The sequence below is a fragment of the Triticum dicoccoides genome, chromosome 1B, assembly GCF_002162155.2.
Source record: "Triticum dicoccoides isolate Atlit2015 ecotype Zavitan chromosome 1B, WEW_v2.0, whole genome shotgun sequence".
Classification (NCBI taxonomy): Eukaryota; Viridiplantae; Streptophyta; class Magnoliopsida; order Poales; family Poaceae; genus Triticum; species Triticum dicoccoides.
Genome location: NC_041381.1, coordinates 574,905,450 through 574,921,722, shown reverse-complemented (window position 1 = coordinate 574,921,722; position 16,273 = coordinate 574,905,450). Strand labels below are relative to the sequence as shown.

Below are 16,273 nucleotides of genomic sequence, written 5' to 3'. Positions count from 1 at the left end.
TGGATTATGTTGGTCGGCGGGAGATGAAAGGGGTGTATTAATTAACTGAGACAGTGCAGCTTAATTTTTCATGTATGTTGTTAATACTGACAATAAACAAACAGCTAACTCGCGGTTACACAACCGCGATCTTCTATATCTACTATATCACTAAGAGCACCTTCAATAGAGGATGTGGATACAAAAATACCTAGCTTTTGCATCTCCGAGGGCCAAAAACACCTCTCCAACAGATGGTGTAGATGCAAACAAATTACATCTCCGCCTCCCGGAGATGTAAACTACAACACCTCGCAGTGCAAATTTGCATCTCCACCTACAGGAGACGTAAAAACGCGACCGCCTGCCAACTGCCCAACTGTCATTCCATTCTCTTCCTCGCGACCAGCTGCCGCCGGCCGAATCCGACCAAATCAACGTCGCCGCCGCCCGCCCGGTGGTAGCCGGGCCCGCAACGACTTTGTATCCCTGTGCAGCCGCTAATTCACTTTCAGCCGCCGCCGAATCAAAGCTTCTCCGGCGGCTGCGACTGGCCTAAACGCCTTCCCTGACGAGCTCTACGATGGGCTAAGCTTATTCCTAGCCTAGAACCCCCGCCGGAGTTAGGGGAGGCGCGCCACGCCGCCTGCCAGACGGCCGTGAGGCTCGGTCGTGCTGAGCTCCCGCCTTCTTCTTTGCCGACGTGCGGTCATCTCCTCTGTCGTGCACTCACCGCCACCCGCACCCGCCACCAACGAACGGCTGCCCAACCCGCAGCCGGCCGATTTCATCCACCCCGCAAGCAAGGTGTTCGACGAAATTCCCGAAGGTAAAAAACAATGAAACTTGACAGTTTTTTGTTGGAGTTGGAGAGTTAGTTTGACGTGATTTTCCGCATTGTAGATGATCTCGTGTGACTCCTATTTAGTGGACAATTCCTCGTCGGATGAGGAATTTTATTTGAACGAAGAAGAGGACTTTGCTATGCTAGTGGCGATGCACAGCGGGAAGAAGCCGAAGCACGGTGGTTCCATGTATGGTCGTGCGTTCATTCCGAGTGAACAGGTTGATGCGCACAAGAGATTGATGGGCAACTATTTCGGTTCACCGCCCGTTTTTTTCAGAGAGGTACTTACGACATCGGTTCAGAATGTCTAAAGACTTGTGCATCCACATTTGCAATTTCGTGAAGCAGCATGATCGATCCTTCGAGCAGAGAAGGAATTCTGCAGGGTTGCTTGGACATAATACTGAACAGAAGGTCACTGTCGCATTGCACATGATGGCCTACGACGTTCCGGCAGGCTACATTGATGACCACTTGGTGATGGAAGATAGCACTTCTATCTTCTGTGTCAAACAATTTGCAAAGACTATGGTAGAAGTGTTTGGTGCAGAGTACTTGAGAGCTCCCAGTGCTCATGACACTCAGAAGCTTTTGGAGATAAACAAAGCTCGTGGGTTTTCAAGTATGCTTGGGTTCATCGATTGCATGCATTGGAAGTGGAAAATTGCCCAAGAGCATGGCATGGACAGTTGAAGGGTCATGGGAAGGACACCACTATCATTTGTGGGGCCGTTGCCGATCAAGAAACATGGTTTTCGCATTCAAATTTTGGATGTCTGGATCTTGCCATGACATCGCCGTACTCGGCCGGTCACCTCTTTTTGCTAAGTTAGCAAATGGAGAACGCCACGGGTGGCCTTCGAAGCAAATGGTCGCACATATAACTGCGGGTACTATCTTGCGGATGGCATCTACCCGAGGTGGAGTACTTTTGTCAAGCCAATTGCAAACCCCAAGGGAAGAAAGAACTCATCTTTCAAAATGCACAAGCAGCGGCTAGGAAAGATGTTGAGAGAGCTTCTTGAATTTTGCAATCTCAATTTGCTATTGTGCGAGGACCATCTAGATTCTGGAACCAAAGTTCGTTGGTATATCACGACTGCTTGGGTGATCATTCATAACATGATCATTGAGAATGGGCGTGGACTAGGTTTAGATTACACCTTCTATCACTTGATGGGCATACGCGTTATGCCGATGAGAAGAGAGGAGCGAATCAAACGCTTCATGAAGGTGTACAATAGAGACTCCGATGCGCATGATCAACTTCAGAAGGATTTGTTGGAGGAGTATTGGAAATATCATGGCGAAAGAGGCACCTAGTTTCATTTATTTGTTTGTTGTATTATGCAAAACTATGTTAGATGTGTGTTGCATTTGATCTTGTGGATTTGATGAACTATGTAATAATTTGATATTGTGGACATGTGCAATTTTGAAGTTGACTATCGATATTTTATTTCAATTTGTGCGGCTGTACAGCAGCTATAGCGACCGCGCGGCCGGTGGCCGGTTTTGCATCTCTAGTTTGCATCTTCTACTGGAGTTGTTGTTTTACATCTCTGCTTTGCATGTCTGTTGGAGTTAGCCCTTTTCGAAGATGAAAAAACATTTTTTGAACATGTAAATTTTTACATCTCCTGTTTTACGTCTTCAAATTTGCATCTTCGCGCTAAGCTCCCTAGGTGCCGGGCGGTGAGAATCTTTTTTTCTAATGTTGGCAGTAGCTCTGCCAAATTCATTGATCAGTAGAGGAAAATAAAGTACATAGGTGACCCCAAGAGGCGGGTCAGCGCCAAACCCAAGCATAGGGTCTGAAACGGAAAGGAGAGAAATAGAAAACCAGCAAAAAAAAAAGACGAAGAAAACTCAGCCTGCGTCAAAAGGGATTCTAGCACCCGCCAGGTTCCATATCTTGATCTCATCCCTGATATGCCTAGTGAAACGGCTCAGGCCCCAGGCTTCTTGCTGAAAAATTCGCCTATTTCGTTCACGCCAAATCTCCCAAGCGGTCAGATGGATAAGCGAAATCAAGCCCTTCTTCTCCTTCGGAGTTTGCAAGTGGCAGCACTCGATCCAGCTCAAGAGGTGTGTTGTTTGTCTCCATGAATGCGGCTGCAGTGCCGGCATACAGGCCAAGGAGCCAATCGAGTCCCAAACGGAACGCGATCGATGATGAGGTGCATCGGTGTTTCCAGATTTCTCTCACACAGCGGGCAGAAGTAATTGTTGTCCCATCCTCGTCGCAGAAGCGTGTCCGCTGTTAGTAACTTCCCAAGCGCCGCAGTCCAGATAAAGAAGGGGCATTTGCCCGGCGCCCAAGCTGATCAAATTAGCCTGCTGTATTCCTGCATGTGCACTGAACCTTCAAATTGCAAAAGGTAGGCTGACTTGGTGCTATATTCCCGATCATCCGTGAACCTCCACGCAATGGTGTCAGGTTGATCATGTTCAGAATCGATTGACTCCAATGGATTTCGTGGCTGCCTACGATTTTGACTGGGTCAGCCTACGTGAGCTGGCCCCCTCCAATTGTAAAGCTGACAGAGCCGGACAACTGATTGCGTGGTGGCCCCCCTCGCTCGTCTCATCTCTCTTACTCGACACCTCGCCATTTCTCTTTGTTCGTTAGGGTTCCCAGCCGAAGGAAAGCGCCGCCGCACCAGAGCTCTCATGTCTCCCCTCGGATCCCAATGCTCTCCATTCTCGTGACGCCGGCTACTGTCGCTGCCGCTCTTTTCATCATCTCTCCTCCACAAATCTCGTACATCTGGCCGTGATTGATTCAAGAGGAAGAAGATCACATGTCCGCGTTGGTCTTTATGAAGGAGATGAAGATGGAGGATGTGTAGGGAAGCTGTGTGTTTGTTTCAGGTTGGGGAACACCTTGGGCAGGTAGTGGAGACGGTGACCTTGTTGCGGGGTGTACAAGGCGAAGCTGGCCAACATCGAGCTGTGGCTGCTGCGCGAGGGAAAGAACTACAAGACGCTGGGTCATGCAACCCTATCGTGCGGCACATCGGGGTTCAGAGGCGAGCGGCACTAGAATCGGTGCCTCTCCGAGCCTTCAATCAGGGTTGCGGAAAAGAGAAGATGGATGTACTACTTCATCCGCCGAACACTCCATTATTTGGTGAAAGCATTTGTGCTATTTCTTTGATCCGAATGGAAGACAACTTTTTTCAAGATTGTTGGTAACCTGCTCGTTTTGTCCATTATTTTCTACAAAGAATTTGTATGGGTTGGTGCTGGTGTTCATCCATTCCCTACAAATGTTTTTGATCCGAATGCTACAGGTGGAGACCTCATCATTTAGATGTAGCCTGGGAGAAATTTGTTTACAGCACCATCTTGACTAGATATATATATGGGATGATATGATTTTGAACAAAGTTCAGTATACTTTTCGTCTTTCAACTTTTGACAAAGTCTAGATTTAGTCCTTAAACTTCAAAACCAGACAACTTGCAACCCTAACTCTTAAAACCGGACAAGTTTAGTCCCTGATGTTTTTCCTATGCTGACTGAACCTGGTTTTGACCAGTCTCAAGTCAAACACAACGTCAACCTCGTCATCATCTTCTTACTGGTGCCAGGCATTTTATCGAACACTCCGTAGGCAGCTGATGCTCGTCATCTCGTCCATCCCAACGGTCATGCTGCTCTACCCCCGCATGTCCAGCAGCGCCGTCCGGAGACCCCATTGCTGGCAGCCAGGAGCATCCCGCGGGGGGCGGTGGCAACGGTTGGAAAGCTGGCTTGCACAGCATGGATACAGCGGTGGAACGGCGGGCCGGCCGCATACAGTAGCGTGAACCATGCCGTCGTCGCGGGCGCATCCAAACCGCCCATAGAAGCTTCCCGAGCAACGTGCTGGAGCTTGACGCCCGGGTGCCTCGACTCCGCGGCCTGGCCCTTGCCCCAGCGCGTGTGCACCAACGCGGTCCCGGATGCGAGCGCCACGAGCTTGAGGGCAAGCACCACCGGCGACGACGAACGCGTGGCTGCACGTCAGAAGTGGCGAGAGCGCGTTGTCCAGGCCCTCAGCGAGCATTCTGCAGACAACGTTGAGGAGGTACACCACAGGTCTATCAGTACACGCACGCCGCCGAGCTCGATGCGTCAGGAGTTTGAGTATCTCGTCGTCGACCAGGCGGCGCTGGTTTCCGGAAGGGGAGCTCCAAAACGGCAGGAACGTCAGCTTGGTCGCTTGCGTTTCCGGCGAGCTCCTGTGTCCTGTCTCGTGCTGGTGCGGCCCGTGGCAGTGCGCACAGAGGTTGGCAGGCAGCCGGGGATTGTGCCATGGCGAGGTGCACGGGGTCAGCAGGGCTGTTGCACGCAGCCATAGGTGAGAAGGCAGCGGCGGCTTGGAGCGACCAGTAGGCAGCCCACGATGCGGCCATGGTGACGTGTGGTGGCTAGCAGGACCACCAATGGTAGGCGCGCATCCTATGTTTGATGAAATGCTCAAACAGACATAGGAAGAAAGAAGAGATAGGGCCAGGTGGGAAAGAGAAATACTGCCACATAGACGAAAACCAGTCTAAATCACACGAATATGGCTATTACCAACTGGTTAGACGCGCAACCAGTATCCGAGCCGTCGCTGCACCTTGTGGATTGACGCTAGCCTGGCCCACATGGCCCTACCCGGATTCGGCTATTTCAGTTTTCTGAGCGCCATACAAAGTGAATACACGTCCTATCGTATCTGGCGTCCTACCTACGCTCGCGCCTAGTGTACTCGCCTACCTCCCCATCCACTACCCCGTGACCAGGCTGCCCCATCCACCCAAGCCGGATGCGATTCAAAATTCGACGCAGCTGCAGCTGCATCGACCGGCGGAACCACGTCCTCCCCATCGCCAGGCCTGGATCTCAAGATTTCTTCATGATTCACCAATGAATCTCGGTGGGGAGTCATCACGGATCTCCTGTTCAGGTTTCACAAGATCCTCTTGTTTCTTTCTCTGTCTTCGGCAAATTCTTCAAATCTGAATCTTGCCATGTCCATGAGGGCGTCTCAGATCTGGCATTGGTGAATCAAGGGGAGGAGGACGACGATTGTGGGGGTGGAGGGATGGCGTTACCGATTCTCCTTCACCGAGATTCTGCATCTCAAGTTCATGTCCCAGATATTGACTACACCGACAGTCACAGAGAACCCCCATCTGAATCGCAACACACTCCAACTCCGTGGCCTCAAAGGTACTAGCTCAATCGATCCCCCCCTCTGTGAATACAACTTTCAGTAAACTAGTCCTGTTTTTTCAGTAAAGTTGTTGGCTAGATGAAGATTTGAGGATTCTGGGCAGCCCGAAATTAGAACTGCCAGTGACGTGTTCAGTTTCTAGTTTTGGGATTAATGAATGTGGACATCTAGGCCCGTGTTGTACACGTAAAATAATTTTCTAGTTTTGGGAAGCATCACCAGTTCAGTCTTTATCATGGACATTGACATGAACAGGAGATTTTTTTTGATCATGTTCAGTTGATTGCAGTCAAAAGTTTGTTTATTTTGGAGCAGAATTTCTGTTATTGAGGAGTTGTCGGTTGATGTTACAAGACCTCTCGTTATGATCACTGATCAGCAATCATAAACATGTCTATTTGGGGTGCAGTATATGATACAATTTTCGATTTGTGTCAAGGAATCATAAACTCGGCTCTTGGTTACAGTACATTTTAGTCAGACTTTGCCACCTTTTTTGCAGGTTTTTATACTGTCAATATTGGCATCGGCATGTGCATTAAGACAATTTTATGAGCAGCATACCTATTGATGCTACACAGTTTTTTATTTTGGAGCATTGGTTGTTACATATATCTACGCATACGGTATTCAAAACACTGCAACTACTTCTGAATCAAAGTCAGAGTGATGAGCACATTTTAACTATATTAGAAAGATTTGTTTTCATTCCAGTTGCGGTTAACATGTCAAATATATGTAGGGTCCGACTTGGCAAGATACACGACCGCCGCGCCTCATTATCGGGAAGGAAAAGTGCTTTGGAGAAGGCCATGAGAAATTATACAGATCGGGTAAAGCCTACAATCTCTCGTGCGGTGTCTGTGGACAGTTTTTGTTCATAACCCTTGGAGTGTGTCCCAGATCGGAGATCGCCAGAGGAGGAAGACGGCGGCGAGTGTTCCTCCACGTCGCTTCTTCGTCCTCAAGCCAAGATGGAGAGAAATCTGCTAGTGACGCAGAATCTGAAGTTCTGGAGGCCATGCCAGACTTCTAGCCTTCCAACTCCGTGGCTGGGAAGGTATTATCTCTCTGTCGCACTCCTAAAATGATTGAACTGGGCGCGTGCTTGCAGTAAAATAGTGGTCTGGACCTGGATTTTATAAGCTTTCTCAGTTGGAAATTATAATGGGCATTGACTTGTACAGTAAACAACAATTGAGTGGAGGAATGATTCGACTAGGCAAGTGTTTTCAGTAAAATAGTAGTCTGAAGATTAATTCAGCATTTGTCAATTGAAATTGACCATGGGCATTGACATCTACAGCAAGGAAATTTGATATAGTGATCAGTTATTGCTGTCAAAAGTTTGATTCTTTGGAGCAGATTGTTGTTATTGCAGAGTAGTTTGATTCTTTCAAGACCATCGGCAGCAACATACGAATTTGTATAGCATGAGCCCATGATGTTACAAAATATGTCGCTTATCGGTGATCACAAATATTAATTGTACATAGTATGGGGTTGTCGAGGATGGCAAACAGTACATGATTCAAATTTCTAATTGTGCCCAGTAATCATTCAACGAGGTGTTTGTGTTCAGTCAAATATATAGTCGCTAGCAACTGCTTGTTTTCAGTCAAACTTACAGTCCAATTTTTTTTTAGCATTGTCGGTTACTAATTTTCATAATTGACATGTAAAGTAATACAATTTTCAGAGACATCAGTTATTTATGCTAAGAGGTTTATTCTTTGGAGAAAGCAAGTACTTCTGAACCCACATCAGAATTATGTGCACATTCTGACAATATTTTCCAGAATTATTTTTCTTTGCATTATTGTTAACAACTCCAAAATATGCAGGGACCTTGACTCATGAAATCTTATGTGTAGAAATTGTTATAGGAAACTTATTGGTGGCTGATGGTTGCAGGGTGGCTTGGGTTACAAGATCAGGCTGCAACTGAACTGCATGACCAAGATATGCCTGTCATACCAGGAGCAACTATTCTACCAAGCTCAATGAATGTAGTACCACGCAAGAGGGGTCTAAGTAGGCTAATGAACGCAAGAGCAAAGCTAGATTATGAGAATGTCAGCAAGGGAAGATCAAAGTTTTGTTCTATTTGCATAGGTAAGGGCCACATCACATCGTGATACCCCTCAAAGGGAGGTCTAACAAAGACACAAAGGAAAGTCCCAAAGTGTACTAAGTGCGGCCTTTCAGGCCATGAGAGAATTTCGTGCTCGATAAGAATGTTCATTTTGTTGTTGGAAGATGAAATTGGTGTTACGAAAGATGTTGTAAGCTTTCTTTTGTTGTGCTGTTTCGAAAGATGAAATTGGTGTTGTAGGTGTTCTTTTGTTGTCGGAAATTAGGTTCATTTTTGTGGCCAAGTAGTGAATATGTAATTTCGGAAATGTTATGAGGATGTGTAAAGTTAGCCGCGGTACTTATTTCAGTACAAGTGCAACTCAAATTGAACCTTTGATGTTCATTTCGGCAAAATCTACTTATGGTTGCTGTTTGTGCAGACTGAATCACATAATATACAGCAGCAGAAATAGACACACTGATGTCAAACAGCCGACATTATTCAGTTGAGCATCATGAAACAACAATAGTGGGCACGTTAGTAATTCAAGTATTTACACCAAGCACACTATCAAAAGCAATGCACTACTAACCACAACCTAGTAAGCAACAAGCTTGCTGGCTACAAATAGAAAAAAAATACTATCACAAGTACATTACAAAGCAACTAGACACTACGTCGCATACAACCGTTGATGCACACTTTATATCCTTGGTTGCGGTCATTTTATGGTCGAGTGCGAGGAACTATAGAGAAAGTAGCCATACGTACCCGAATACGGGCCTCTTGCACTTGACCATGAAGAACTTTAATGTTATATGGATCGGTAAGTTTTTTCATTCAGGGTCTTGGGAAACGAGCCCTATAATTATTTTTTATATTGTTATCAATAGACACTACTACGCATATAACCGTCGATGCACACCTCATATCCGTGGTAGCAGTCCTCTTATGGTCAAGCGCAAAGAACTTTTGAGATTGTAGCCATATGCACCCTGAATACGGGTCTTTTGCACTTGACCATGAAGAACTTTAATGTTATATAGATCGGTAAGTTTTTCATTCGGGCACCTGGGAAACAACCCCAATAATTATCGTGATATTGTCATCACTAGACACTATGTCACATACAACCATCGCATATAACCCTACAATTATTTTTGATATTGTTATCACTAGACACTACGTCGAATATAACAGCCAATGCACACTTTATATCCTTGGTAGCGGTCCTCTTATGGTCAAGCGCGAAAAACTTTAGAGATTGTAGCCATATGTACCCTGAATACGGGTCTCGTGCACTTGACCATGAAGAACTTTAATGTAATATGGATAGGTAAGTTTTTTCGTTCGGGGTCTTGGGATACAAACCCTATATTTATCGTCATATTGTCCTCACTAGACACTACGTTGCATGTAACGTCGATGCGCACTTTATATCCCATGTTGCGGTCCTCTTATGGTCGAGTACCAAGAACTTTAGATATAGTAGCCATATGTACCCAAATAGGGGTCTCTTGCACTTGATCATGAAGAACTTTAATGTTATATGGATCGGTAAGGTTTTTCATTCGGGCTCCTGGGATACCAACCCTATAATTATTGTGATATTGTCATCACCCTCTGTCCGGGTTTAGGTTTAAAGGGCCCTTAAGCCATAGCTCCGAGACCTGCTTGCATGCGCCCAATTAGGAGCAGCCTTTTCCTCTTCCATGCTTGCATGCACAATGCTAATACACATGGGGCCTTACAAATTAGGACGAGGTGTGCTGGCTCAAGGGCCTTTTAAACCTGGACGGAGGTAGTACGTCACATACAATAGTCGATGCGCACTTTATATTCATGGTTGCGGCCCTCTTACGGTCGAGCACGAAGAACTTTAGAGATTGTAGCCATATGTACCCCGAATACGGGTCTCTTGCACTTGGCCATGAAGAACTTTCATGTAATATGGATCGGTAAGTTTTTTCAGTTGGGGTCCTGGGATACGAACCATATAATTATCGATATTGTCATCACTAGATACTGCGTCACATATAGCCGTCAAGGCTCACTTTATTTCCTTGGTCGCGGTCATCTAAACCAATACTCAAGTCCAACACTACATCCCTTAGTTGATAATTGAACTAATGATTTATCAGTTGTTTATGGAAGAACCTATTATTTTTCCGTTGTATACCTCCCGCGGAGATAAGCGGTTTGCTTCAACATATGGACGATACTTGAATCCTCTAAACCAAAGTACTTTAGGAAGTCTTCTATGACTACGCCGTATTAGTTGCTAGGTAAATTAAGTTGTCAAAACCTAATGACCTTTACGAGTTAACCGCAACTACACATGAATATTGTGAAAGGAACAGGAGATAATCACTTTGTTTCAACGTGCCTAGTACTTAAGTCCTCTAAACCGAAGGACTTTAGGAGGTTTTGTCTCTTTCTTGTTCTAAGGTACACGGGATCCCAAAGATCAATCAAGGTGGAGGTAAAGTGCATAGATGAGTAGAAGGCGATGCCGAAAGCATGTGAAAGGAAGGACAGGTACGATAGCTGAAAGATATCCCCTGAGCGATGTCAATGGCCTTTGTTGGATAGTAGAATCACATATCTGGAAATCATTCGTAATCATGCTTGACTCAGAGAAACCATTCATAATCGAGGTAACTCTTCGCGACGGGTGGTCTATTGGGTTTTTTATGTAAGAGAAGTACATATTTAGATCTTCAACGTTCCAAAATTTCTAAGAATAAACCCTAAAATTTTATTTCATAGGTTTTTTAAAATCAGGGCTGAATATGTATTTTTCTTGTGTTTTTTAATATGTTCTGCAATGAAGTTTGAAACTTTCTTAGAATGAGCACCATGCTTAATGTTGATTTTATATAATTTTTTACACAATCAGTTTCATAACGTGGCATCTGACTAAGCGACCGCCTGGACGGTCAAACGGTCAAAACCACTGCAACACATCAAAAACTAGTTTGAGGAGAGGACATGGTTAAAACATGCCAGTTTTGATAGTTCAAAGTTGTAATAGGTAGTACCTCCGTTCCATAATATAAGAGCAGCATTTTTTACATTAGTGTAAAAAACGCTCTTATATTATGGAACGGAGGAGTATTTTTTTTATTAACGGATTGCAATATGGACCGATTCAAAACGAGCAACATTCGCAATATGATTCTTGACTCCTGTGAAATAATTAACTCTGAACACGCCGTAGTGGTATAGAAAAAATTCTCCTAATTTTTTGCCTTTGACCTAAGTTCATACTATATTTTTTCATTCCCATAATCACAGGTTTGCTTTCTTTCGCCTATTTGTTTATTTGCCTAATTTTTGGGTCAGTACGTGGAGTAGTGTGCGAAATGCACAGCGGTCGTAAGTCTGCTTTCTTTATCTATATATACTTACTAGCTAGTACCGGCCGGGAGTACGGCGCTCGTCAGGCTTGATTCTTTCAAAACGATTTGTCCATTGGGGGAAGTGAGGCAACCGGGCAAGCACCAACTGGGGGAGGCTGCATCTCTCCATCTCCTGTCGACCATATAAGCTTGGCCATGCAGAGAACTTTGGTTACGAATAGCACAGAACTGGATGGAGTCGAGCAGGAGAGGGTTGGCTGACAGGGACTGTGGAAAACGTTCCATCGCAGCACTTTATGTTTACGTGCGCAGTGATTTAGTATGGCAGTACGAAGAACTTTATATGGTTGAGTATTTGAAACGTGCAACTAATTAATTAAGAAAGCTTGGTAATGAAAAAACATCAACGTGAATAAAGTGTGGCAAATTGCGTACCTAACAGCTAGCTACAGTTAGCAGTCTCGGTGTGTCCAAAGGAACGCACCCGTGCATAGGTAGGCAAATGGAGGCAAGTGGATGGCATGTGCACAGGGGAATCTATAGACATGGACCCACTAGATGTCAGATCAGATGGAATACGGCTTTCATTTAAAAGAGTGAAATATTTGTTTAGCCGTTCCTATACAACGAATACACTAGAGGTCTGCAAGCACTGTGGGTCCTAGTGATTTGACCATGCGCTGGATATGCGGTCTGGATACGAGTTGTGGGCGCAATAGGTTAGGAAAAATCCGCACTGAGTGAGCAGCGATATCGGGTCAGTCAAAACGAAGGACTAAACTTGTCCGGTATTAAGATTTAGAGGTGCAACCTGTCCGGTTTTGAAGTTGAAGGACAAAATCTAGACTCCGCCAAAGTTAAGGGACGAAAAGTATATTTTTCTCTTTTATTAGAGGCCAAGGTGGTGCGCTGGTACTGGTTTCAGTTTCAAAACTTTTCAGGCTCTAATTTGATATATAATTGCTTCCTGTAACTGATATCTTGTATTACCCCTGGTTCTGTGCAAATGGAAATTCATGTATGTGTGATGTTTAATTATCATCAGTTTCTTAGTTTCTCAAAGCAGCGACATCAACAGGCGATGGCGCTTCTAGCACAGATTTACTATTCTAAATGGACAAGCAAGACAACAAATTTTATGTATGCTAATTTGTGCTTCTGTATATCTTTAAAAGATTGCAGGCTTTGGTTGTTCTGTTCATACCTTTATCCGAAGGACCAACCATGCGTCCTGAAATGGGCACTTTCTTTCCATTTACTTCAATGTCAGAACTGATTCGTGGTGAAATAGACTACCACAACTTGCACAAAACTGAAGTGAACATTTATGTTCGGGGAAGCAAAGAGCATCTTGCTGATAGAGGGGTAGTTCGAGAGGAAAAAGAGCAAGGATATAGAGATTGAAAGTAATTTGTTCGCATGCTTGAATTGATGGAATTAGCACTATAGAGAAATATGCAGTGCATGTCATCATGCTTGAATTGATAATATGTAGTAGTGCCACAAGTTGACTAGGGTTGACCTAGATAAGGCTTTCATTAGGCGGTTCACCCATAGGTAGTAACTGTAATCTCATCTCTCATGCATTGGGTTGGGATCACCAAATTGTTGCCTATCGGTTGCTAACCATTTGATTGGTAATTAATATCACTATTGTAGGCTCATGATAAACTTACATGATGCATCAAATAGAGAGATTTTTTTTAAGTAATTTTTGAAGAAGTGGGTGAAGACTCTTATCCAGAGTCACTTGCCATTGCCAATATGAATTATGGATATTGAGGAAGTGACTTGAAGGTATGTTTGGTCTTATTTTGGCCTCTTATAGATGATATCCTCCTAAAAATAACAAATTAATAAACGGAAGTTGTTTTTATACTTGCCAAACCAGTTTGGTTGTCAAAGTTTGCATCACATATTCACGACACATCCCCCGAAAATAAAATGTATGCAACTGTTGATGTGCCCTTGCTTGATTTCAACATAGTGTGGTAAATTAAGTGGTACTAACAAAGACATATGCATTGTCAGTTTTTTCTTCTGCCAAACGAAATTTAAGCCTTTGTGTAAACACACATGAGACAACTACAAACAACATCTCTGAAGAATTTAGCCAAATACATTGTAAACTATCTTGGGATATGTGCAAGGTCTGCTGGTATCTCCTTGCATGACGTGATAGTAAAGTAGCTTCTTGAATAAGATTTGAAAAATTCTCCTTGCTGGGTCAATAATTGTTTTTTTCTCTCTCTCAAGGAGTCCTCTCATTCCATTCTTTTAATTCATTATGCTCCCTAATTTTGGAGCTCTCCCATCCAATTGAAATATTCAATTTTAGATTTGGTTCACAATTTTGATCGGGTCGATGGTATCAATCCCGCGCATCCTCTCACCATAAAAAAAAAGAGTCAATATATGATATTGTAGCATTAATACATTACATGTAGCCACCGACATGGAAAACGTCCATGCATAAGTATGGTTGATTAATGAAAAACTCATAATCACACTACATTTTTATAAATAAAAAGAAAATACACTTCATCATCTTCCTCACACACCAAGCCAAATACTCCATCTGTTTCTTTGACCAAGTTCACAACCAAAAACATCAATATCCATAATACTAAATAAATAAAATATGAAAATTCGTTTCATGCTTAATCCAATGATATCGACTTGATATTATGGATATTTATGTATTTCTCTACAAATTTGATCAAACTTTAAAAGGTTTAACTTCTCAAAAAAAACTAATACACCTTATATTTTAAAACAGAGAGAGTAGTTTTTTTTTACCCAAACCCCAACTGCCCAGCAAAGCGCGCCCAACTCTTCTAGTCTAAATAACTAGCATCCACTAACACATTTCTCCCGACATGCAAGCACGTCACCTATGAAAATGCCCACCTCAATATGCAACCATGCATAGAAGAAAGCTCACCTCAGCATGCAAACATGCAGCATAATTTCCATTTTACTTGGCTATTTATGTTTGATAAATATTTCACAAATATACAATAATCAAAAACAATAAATTATATGTGTTTTTAGTTTTAGTTCTCATATCCAAATATACATGTTTCATACAACCAAATCTCATTTAAATATATTGTAAAATATTCCGGCAACAACTTGTGGGGTACATCTAGTTACAGTGGAATATTAGTGATGGCGTGAGCAAGCGATAAGGCCAACGAGAGAAGAAGTGCGTCGTCTATGGAGGCCAGGGAAAGACAATGGACATGCAAAGAGGTAGGGGCAGGGAAGAAACACTTGGAGATCATAGAAGAACATAAGAGGTTAAACATAGGAGGGCATAATGGACAATTAAATCTACATTAATTGAACTCATTTGGGAAGTAAACAAAATCCATATTCTGGTGTAAATCAAACTATTTGACGCGGATTTACTAAGATCCTATGTTAATTTTAGACATGACTGGCCAAAGGTTTCAGTTAGTTCATTTGTCACGGAAAGGTGTTTTCATAAGTCCAAAACTCTACCAACTTTTTTGCACGTCATAGCATAGATAGATGTTGTGAGTCATTGGATAGATATTGTGAGTCAGCATGGATTTGTGTTGCCTGGAAATCCAACTAAATGACAAGCAACAAAACCTGAAATGGGCTTTAGGAGAGATGGTTTATCAATTTACATGTTCCATGCAGGCTACCTTCCACTACTCGACATGGTTAGAAGTTTTGAGTGCCGCATATTTGCGGAAGCAATGGCACTACTCGACATGGTTAGAAGTTTTGAGTGCCGCATATTTGCGGAAGCAATGGCTAACAGATACATATTCTGCCAAACCCCAAGAAGGATAATCACTCCTCTTAGATAAAAAGAACAGACCAATGTACAAACATCCACACTTCTGCAAACAATACACCAGAACTAGGATTAAGCCCATTACGTGGCTTTAGCAGACCGTCCAAAAATCTGTTTTGCAAGCACCAATTGCTCCTTACTTATCCAGCTTCTTTTGTGTTGGCAAACTGCCCTTTTCCAACCGATTTTGTTCTTCTCACGCTTTCTTCATAGGCTAAACTAACCTCGGCGTGCACACAACCATGTCCTGAACCTTCACCTCGTCCCTATAAAAGCCCATCCAACCTTCACAATCTCATCATCACCCACAACACCGAGCACCCCAATCTACAGATCAATTCACTGACAGTTCACTGAGATGGCTAAGCGCCTGGTCCTCTTTGCGGCAGTAGTCGTCGCCCTCGTGGCTCTCACCGCCGCTGAAGGTGAGGCCTCTGGACAACTACAATGTGAGCGCGAGCTCGAGGCATGCCAACAGGTGGTGGACCAGCAACTCCGAGACGTTAGCCCCGGGTGCCGCCCCATCACCGTCAGCCCGGGCACGAGACAATACGAGCAGCAACCTGTGGTGCCGTCCAAGGCCGGATCCTTCTACCCCAGCGAGACTACGCCTTCGCAGCAACTCCAACAAATGATATTTTGGGGAATACCTGCACTACTAAGAAGGTATTACCCAAGTGTAACTTCTTCGCAGCAGGGGTCATACTATCCAGGCCAAGCTTCTCCGCAACAGTCAGGACAAGGACAGCAGCCAGGACAAGGACAGCAACCAGGACAAGGGCAACAAGATCAGCAGCCAGGACAAAGACAACAAGGATACTACCCAACTTCTCCGCAACAGCCAGGACAAGGGCAACAACTGGGACAAGGGCAACCAGGGTACTACCCAACTTCACAGCAGCCAGGACAAAAGCAGCAGGCAGGACAAGGGCAACAATCAGGACAAGGACAACAAGGATACTAC

General features: G+C 44.1%; 1 protein-coding gene and 1 long non-coding RNA gene across 6 annotated transcripts in view; both read left to right on the top strand.

The window, feature by feature from the left end:
* The first annotated feature begins 5,515 nt into the window (after nucleotides 1–5,515).
* Nucleotides 5,516–8,517, top strand: LOC119348852. 3 transcript variants are annotated; one of them, XR_005169141.1, is made up of 5 exons: nucleotides 5,516–5,768; nucleotides 5,854–6,034; nucleotides 6,541–6,698; nucleotides 6,781–7,098; nucleotides 7,953–8,517. It is a non-coding gene; the product is annotated as an uncharacterized LOC119348852 (long non-coding RNA). The 3 variants fall into 3 exon arrangements; XR_005169140.1 differs by lacking the exon at nucleotides 6,541–6,698 and having other exon boundaries at nucleotides 5,525–5,768; nucleotides 6,781–6,871; nucleotides 6,942–7,098; XR_005169139.1 differs by lacking the exon at nucleotides 6,541–6,698 and having other exon boundaries at nucleotides 5,523–5,768.
* A 7,082-nt stretch (nucleotides 8,518–15,599) lies between these two features.
* LOC119348851 (glutenin, high molecular weight subunit DY10-like) overlaps nucleotides 15,600–16,273 on the top strand; it is a 2,813-nt gene continuing 2,139 nt past the window's right edge. Inside the window, exon 1 of one of the 3 annotated variants that reach the window (XM_037616845.1) lies at nucleotides 15,600–16,166. In XM_037616845.1, coding sequence (XP_037472742.1) covers nucleotides 15,668–16,166 — 499 coding nt within the window. In that variant the 5' untranslated portion in view covers nucleotides 15,600–15,667. Of the gene's footprint in view, nucleotides 16,266–16,273 lie in introns of all 3 variants that reach the window. The other 2 variants (XM_037616843.1, XM_037616844.1) reach the window with 2 other exon arrangements.